General features: G+C 38.6%; 1 protein-coding gene across 1 annotated transcript; it reads left to right on the forward strand.

The window, feature by feature from the left end:
- The first annotated feature begins 4,249 nt into the window (after positions 1-4,249).
- LOC147273387 (disease resistance protein RPM1-like) lies at positions 4,250-7,222 on the forward strand. Its single transcript, XM_086257391.1, has one exon. The coding sequence runs from the start codon at positions 4,269-4,271 to the stop codon at positions 7,104-7,106; it is 2,838 nt and encodes a 945-aa protein (XP_086113517.1). The 5' UTR covers positions 4,250-4,268; the 3' UTR covers positions 7,107-7,222.
- The last annotated feature ends 283 nt before the right edge of the window (positions 7,223-7,505 follow it).

Consider the following 7,505-nt stretch of genomic DNA (forward strand, 5'->3'; position numbering starts at 1 on the left):
TCAGATCTGATTGCATCTCATCCTTTCACGCCACTCACTCACACACACCTCAGCACTATTCATCATCATCTTCATTTCTGATATTTGCAAAATAAAGCAATATTTGATTTTACAGCTCCTCATTCCTATCCTTAGCAATACTATGATACCTCTCTATGACAAAAGGAATATACCCTTTATTCGTCTCTTGTGGACAGCCATTGATTGGCTTCCACGTGGCTCAGGCAAACATGGGAATGGCGTGTGTTGGTGTACTGGTATATGTGGTATCGGTTCAGACTTTTTTGAGGGTGTTGATGAGCATATTTTCTGTGGGTATTTTCGTGTGTTCATGCTTGGGTATTTTGGGGGAGTGGTCATCCTTTATCAAGTAAGAAAATGCTTTCAATTTTCAAAAATAAAATGATTTTCTTAACTTTTTTTTCATCTAAAATCTGAATGGGTTTGAGTGTTGTTTAAATCTTTTTATATATTTTCAAACACATTCATTTAGATTTTTAGTTGAAAGATTCTTCATTAGCTTTTTCATGTCTCTTGCTTGAGAAGACTGATTTTTATAGAATCCAGATTTGCACATCATTTCTCATCCATATCATTGAATCTACTTGCTTGGGAGCAATCGGTGCCGTGCGTTGAAGAGCCCAAGGAGGAGCTGCCAACGACATGAAAATTGATTGCTAGCTTCAAGGTGTTTGCACAAGGATGCACAATGGTAAGCAGCTGTCACTTAGTACTAGGATTAGAGTGTTTGAGCTTATTGTGTGATTGCTTGTATTGAAACCCTTGATATTGGATTGCTTGGTCAGCTAAAAAAGACCCCCTGTTTTTAACCGTTAGTGGTTTTCTGGGTGAACAATCTTGTGCCTTGTTTGTTGTTTATTTTCATTGTGTTGCTAATTATTAATCTGAAAATTATATCACAAGATCACACACACCACCTTAGCATGTTAACTTATCCTTTGAATGCTAAATGGATGTTTGATAATCTGCCCACACACCACTTTAGTTGTTGATAGCACTGGATTCCTACATTGATGGATCCTTTGAGTGCATAGGTTGTCACTCAATTCTTTGATGTGGTTTGATTTGTGGCATTTACAAAAGTCATTTTGGTTTTACAAGTCAATTTGAGTTTTCAGATTTTAACTGCTGTGTCGTCAGAGTTGTGTTTGCTTGATTAGTTCCTGAATGATCATATAAAACAAAAATTGAGGTCCGATTGCTGACAGTAGATTTAATCAAGTTTATTAAGTAGATAAATCACCTAATACAAATTTTCAACTACTAAAATGTTACATGTGATTATTGTACAGAATACACAACTAGACTCATAAATTCATTTCAGTCACCAAAGGCTTTTTGGTGTTCATTTTCCTGAGACTTTCAAGGAAAGACCATACCTGAATAACAATCTAATACAATTTTGTAACAAGTTAGATGCTTTGACCTTGCTATAGGTTCCTGGTCGCAAGCAGTTGTTTCCATCCATCTGCTACAAATGTAGTTGTCTAGTACTTTCTTTAGCAGCATCACTTCACCTGTCACACTCATATGAAGGGGGAGAGAGAGAGAGAGAGAGAGAGAGAGAGAGAGAGAGAGAGAGAGTAATGTGAGAAAATTTCAACAAAATAGGTGTAGCTGAAATTTAAAATTTTAGAAATATGAAAGACTAAGAAAAGCTAAACTATGAAAAACAACCTAGTAGTTTTGCCAATGGAAATTTGCCATTTGATATATAAAAAAAAAAAGTCTAGTACACTGGCGTTAATTAACTACTACTACTACAGAGGATGGTTATGAAGGTGCTGAAGTTTATCTCTATTATCGTCCATAAACTATCAAACGGACCTCTTTCAATTAGTCTGGTGGTATCAAACGGATCTCTTTTATACATACCTCCCAAAAATGAAATAGAATCTCATCCAAAGCCTGGTTGATAGAAAGGTTACATCAAAGGTGAAAGGACCAAACACATATCACCAAAATTCTTCTATACACATGAACTTCAAAAAGGTTTGTGTCAACTCTATAAGCAGTCAAATTGAAGCATGCAATCATCAGAGGGAGATCCTTGTTAGGGGAAGCATCAACAAGTATACTATTATGGACATATGTGTGTGGTACTCTTTTTCGTTAGACTAGGTTTTTATCCCACCGGATTTTTCCTAACAAGGTTTTAATGAGACCACATAAGCGTGTCCAACACTATATCAATGATTCATAATGTTGTACTCTTTTTCCTTCGCTTTGGTTTTTTCCCACTGGATTTTCCAAGCAAGGTTTTAATGAGGCAATTATCATTGTATGATGAACATCCCTTGGAGTGTTATAAATCATAAGGTTTAATGTGTGGATAACCACCATTACTATATCTTTGAATATCATGTAACCTATGCCTTAATGACGGTTTTGAAACCTATATCCCAATGATGGTGATTAGTGGTATGTAACCTACAATTTATTAGTGGTTAATGATTTGTATTAAGAGTCCTATCATTGTAAGCCTATAAATAGGCATCTCTACCAAAGATGGAATACACAAGCTAATTGAGAAACACTCTTTGTTACTTCAGTTTCCATATTTTCCTTTCAAGTTTATAACACTAACTAAGTATTATCTCTCCTCTCCCTTTTTTTTTTTCCATTTTTATATCAATGGAGAGGGTGCATTTGATTTTAAGACCTCTTCCAACATTGGGGGAAAAGAAATACCACTAGACTTAAAACCAGTGTTTTCAAAGGCGAGCTTCAGGCGCGCCTCAAGGCGCGAGTCATGGCGAGGCGGCGGCCGATTGCGCACGACGTCGCCGGACTGTGAAAAACGACTGAAAGGCGACGGCAAGGCGTTGAAGGCGTACGCCTCTCGACGGCAAGGCGCTGAAGGCGTTGAAGGCGTCGCCTCGCGACCAACTCTGCGGGATTTTTTTCAACCTCTGTTCTAGGTTTTTTGCACCTCTGTTTTGGAGAAGATCGGTTGGAGAAGAACCCACTCTTCCAACCGAGTAAGATCGTGCAAGGCAAAGGTTGACTTGCAGTTATGGTGATGGCCATCAGGCTTTGGTCTTTTTGGAATGAATAAAATCTTCCTGGAGCTATTTATATATGTTTGGGCCATCAGGCTTTGGTCTTACAGCCTAAACAGTCCTAATACTGTTTTTATTTATTTTTTAATTCAAAAACATTTTAAAATATTAATTTTTTTACATGTGCTGAAAAGACAACAATACCCTTGCTTATATATATATTTGGGTCTTATGTTCTATATATATACTTATATATATATTTATCTATTTATATATGTTTATATATATATTTATAATTTTTTTATTATAAAAAATATATACCGAAAAGCTTATGCCTTAACGCGTTGAGGCTTACGCCTCGCCTTGTACGACTAAAACGCCTCGCGTCATGTTTTTGCGTCTAAAAACACTGCTTAAAACTAGTTATCTATAGTTTGGGCCATTTTCTACTCCGTTAGTTTCAATTGTCTCAATTTTGATAACTATAATAGCTAAGATTTGTCTGCTTAAGCTGAGTTTTTCAACAAATGATCTACTTAAAAGGTTATATTAATTTGATTATTGTACAGAATACACAACTAGACTTATAAATTCATTTCAGTCACTATAAGCTTTTTGGTGTCGATTGTCTTGAGACTTTCAAGGAAAGACAATACTTTAATAACAATCCAATACAATTTTGTGACAAGAGAGATGCTTTGACCTTGCTATAGGTCCCGGGTCTCAAGCAGTTGTTTCCATCTGCTTTATATGAAATTGTCCAGCAGTTGCTTTAGCAGCAGCAGTTAAACCTGTCACACTCATTTGAAGGTAGCTTTGGTAAGAGAGAGAGAGAGAGAGAGAGAGAGAGAGAGAGAGAGAGAGAGAGAGTAATGTGACAACTTTCAATGGAATTGGTGTAGCTGAAATTTAAAATTTTACACGCTCAGATATAAAGACAGATTGCATGTGTTCCTGCAATTTAAAACTTTTGAAACATAAGTCATTTTTTAGGTAAATTCCTCATATTTCGTTGAACTGCAAGGCACAGTTTGACTTGGAAATTAGTACAATCTGATTACTTCGCAGAAGGAATTGAAACCAGTCGTTGTTGCTTCTTCAACTTGATTACTTACACAGAAAGGCATGTACATATTTTTTTGAATATTCTAAGTTGCCTTTCAATTATTTATAACCCCAGATTTTGATCTAGGAAAATCAGTTGAGGAAGAAAGGGTAATCAAAGAGTGAGTGAAGAGAGCATTAATGGCAGAGAGTGCAGTAAAGTTTTTACTGGACAAGCTTGCACTCCTTTTTGAAAATGAATTGCAAGTTTTGAGTGGGGTTAGGGAAGAAATTGTGTATCTGAGAGGAGAGCTGGAGCGCATGACGGCTTTCCTGAGGGTTGCTGATGCATTTGAAGAGAGTGATGAGGAACTCAAAGTATGGGTTAAGCAACTAAGAGATGTTGCTCACGACAGTGAAGATGTTGTTGATGAATTTACACTGCTCCAGGCACATGATCATGGCGAGGGGTTATATGGTTCAATCCGTAGACTTTCTTGCTGCATTAAGAACACAAAAGCTCGATACCGAATTGCTTCTGAATTACAAGGCATCAACTCCAGAATCAGAAAAATCTCGGAGGTGCATAAGAGACTCTGCTATAAATTCAATATGGCTGAACAAGGTTCTGGAGCTAACACGTGGGACAACCATCGAGGGGATGCTCTACTTCTTGATAAAAGTGAAGTAGTGGGCATTGAGGAGCCTGTAAAGCACTTGGTTGGGTGGCTGGTCAAGGGTGGTTCTGGACGTGAAGTAGTTTCCTTGGCAGGAATGGGAGGGTTGGGGAAGTCTACCTTGGCGAAGCAAGTCTACAGTGCTGCACAAGTCAAGAAACATTTCAAAGTACGTGCTTGGATCACAGTTACTCAGTCTTTCAAACTAGGGGAACTCCTTAAAGGCATGGTTCAACAACTCCACGAAGCAATCCGAAGGCCAGTTCCACAAGGAATCAATGACATGAGTACCAACCAGCTGAAAACAATAATCAAGGACTTCCTGCAGAAAAGGAGGTATCTCATTGTTTTAGATGATGTATGGCACTTGTACGGATGGGATGCTGTCAAATATGCGTTGCCTAACAATACTTGTGGCAGCCGACTCCTGCTCACTACTCGAAATGCAGATGTAGCCGCTACAACCAGCTTAGAATCTGGAGGCAAAATCTATAATTTGGAGCCTCTGGGCCCAAGAGAGTCTTGGGAGCTTCTATGCAAGAAGACATTCCAGGGGAACTCATGCCCTCCTCATTTAGAGGAAATCTGTAATTATATTTTAAGAAGGTGCGAGGGGCTTCCCCTTGCAATTGTGGCAATCAGTGGTGTTTTGGCTACCAAAGACAAGCGCCGGATTGATGAGTGGGATATGGTTGGTCATAGTCTTGGGGCGGAAATTGAGGGCAATGACAAACTCAAGGACTTGAAACTAGTACTTTCACTCAGTTTCAATGATTTGCCATACTATCTAAAATCTTGCTTCTTGTACCTGAGCATCTTTCCTGAGAATCATCTAATTAAGCATATGAGACTTGTTCGATTATGGATAGCAGAGGGCTTTATCGAAGCAAAAGAAGGCAAAACACTGGAAGATGTTGCAGAGGACTACCTCAATGAACTATTGAATAGAAGCATGATTCAAGCAGCACTGACAACACCTGATGGAAGGGTCAAGAAGTTTCGTATCCATGATCTTTTGCGCGAAATTATCACTTCAAAGACAAGAGATCAGAACTTTGCCACAATAGCTAAAGAGCAGGACATACCATGGCCAGATAAAGTCCGGCGCCTTTCAATACATAACACACTGCAATATGTACAACAAATCAGGTGTGCTCCTCACCTTCGTTCTCTGTTTATGTTCAAAGCTGCTGAGAAGCCATCGCTACAAAAATTCTTCCTTGCAGGCTTTACGCTGCTTAATGTTTTAGATTTGCACAGCACACCTTTAAAAGTTTTTCCAGTTGAACTTGCCAACCTTTACTTTTTAAAGTATCTGAGCTTGAGAAGGACCAGGGTAAAAACCATTCCAAGCCTTATAGGGAAGCTTCAAAACCTGGAGACTTTGGATCTGAAACATTCTCGGGTCACTGAACTCCCAGTTGAAATCTTGAAACTCCAACATCTGCGCCATCTCCTAGTATATCGTTATGAATTTGTTCCTTATGAAGATTTTCACGCAAAATATGGTTTTAAGACCCCTGCAAAAATAGGGGCTTTGACATCCCTTCAAAAGCTCTGTTTCATAGAGGTGAACCAAGATGGTGGTGCCATATTAAGAGAGCTGGGAAAACTAGTTCAGTTGAGAAGGCTGGGCATTGTGAAGATGAGGAAAGAAGATGGAAAGGTTCTTTCATCATCCATTGAAAAGCTGACCAAAATTTGTGCATTGTCTATAACTTCAGTTGAAGAGGACGAGATCATTGATTTGCAGTATGTTTCTTCTCCTCCTCTACTGCTTCAGCGGCTGTATTTGCGAGGACGGTTGGAGACATTACCTCACTGGATACCTTCTCTTCATAGCCTCGTCAAGTTATATTTGAAATGGAGTAGGTTGAAGGATGATCCACTTGTATTCCTTCAGTGTTTGCCCAATCTAGTACATCTTGAGTTATCTCAGGTGTTTGAAGGAGACACATTATGTTTTGGACCTGGAGGTTTCAGAAAGCTCAAGCATTTAGCTCTCGGTAAATCTGACAAACTTAGACACATACAGCTGGAGATGGGAACAATGCCTTGCATTGAAAAGCTAAGTATCCAGCGCTGTAAATCATTGGAGAAGGTCCCATCAGGCATTGAACATCTGATCAAATTGAAGGTACTTCAATTTCTTGATATGCCAGAAAAGTTTATCAAGACACTACTTCCACATGAACAAGGCAACGAATATTGGAAAGTCGCACATATCCCAGAAGTTTATTTCATCTTCTGGAAGGAGTTTGGGAAGGAGGTCTACACATTAGAGGGCTTGAGTGAGGCACAAAACTCTACTCAACCCAGTTCTTTAGTCAAGGGCATTGAAAACTGTTCAAGTGTTCTGTAATACTCGGGGCATCATTCTACAAAGCTAGCTTTTACATTTTCTAGTCTGTATAATTGGTTGGTGATGCCTTGATCATTCATGTACAAAGCTAAGTGGTCAATTTGTGTTACTTAGAAAAGTCGGATCAAATTTTTCTTTAAGATATGATTTTTTGAATTATTCTGGTGTTTGTTGTATATGTTACTCAATATCACTTTGCCGAGTAGTAAACTGATTCTTAGTTTGAATAATCTGCTTTTCCTTTAAAAATGAAGGGTTATCTCTACACCTCCAATCCCAGAGAAAAGAGAGAGGAGGTTGATACCACCGGGAAACATGTGCTTCAAGACTGACAGATGGTATGCCACAGTGTCAATCTGGAATAAGTGAACCCATAAGCAAAATGCAGTAGCAGAGAGT

This window comes from Dryas octopetala, chromosome 9 (assembly GCF_963921425.1).
Source record: "Dryas octopetala chromosome 9, drDryOcto1.1, whole genome shotgun sequence".
Lineage (NCBI taxonomy): Eukaryota > Viridiplantae > Streptophyta > Magnoliopsida > Rosales > Rosaceae > Dryas > Dryas octopetala.

Excerpts from the sequence above, each read along its gene's own strand:
- LOC147273387 (XM_086257391.1), top strand. The coding sequence starts at position 4,269 with ATGGCAGAGAGTGCAGTAAAGTTTTTACTGGACAAGCTTGCACTCCTT.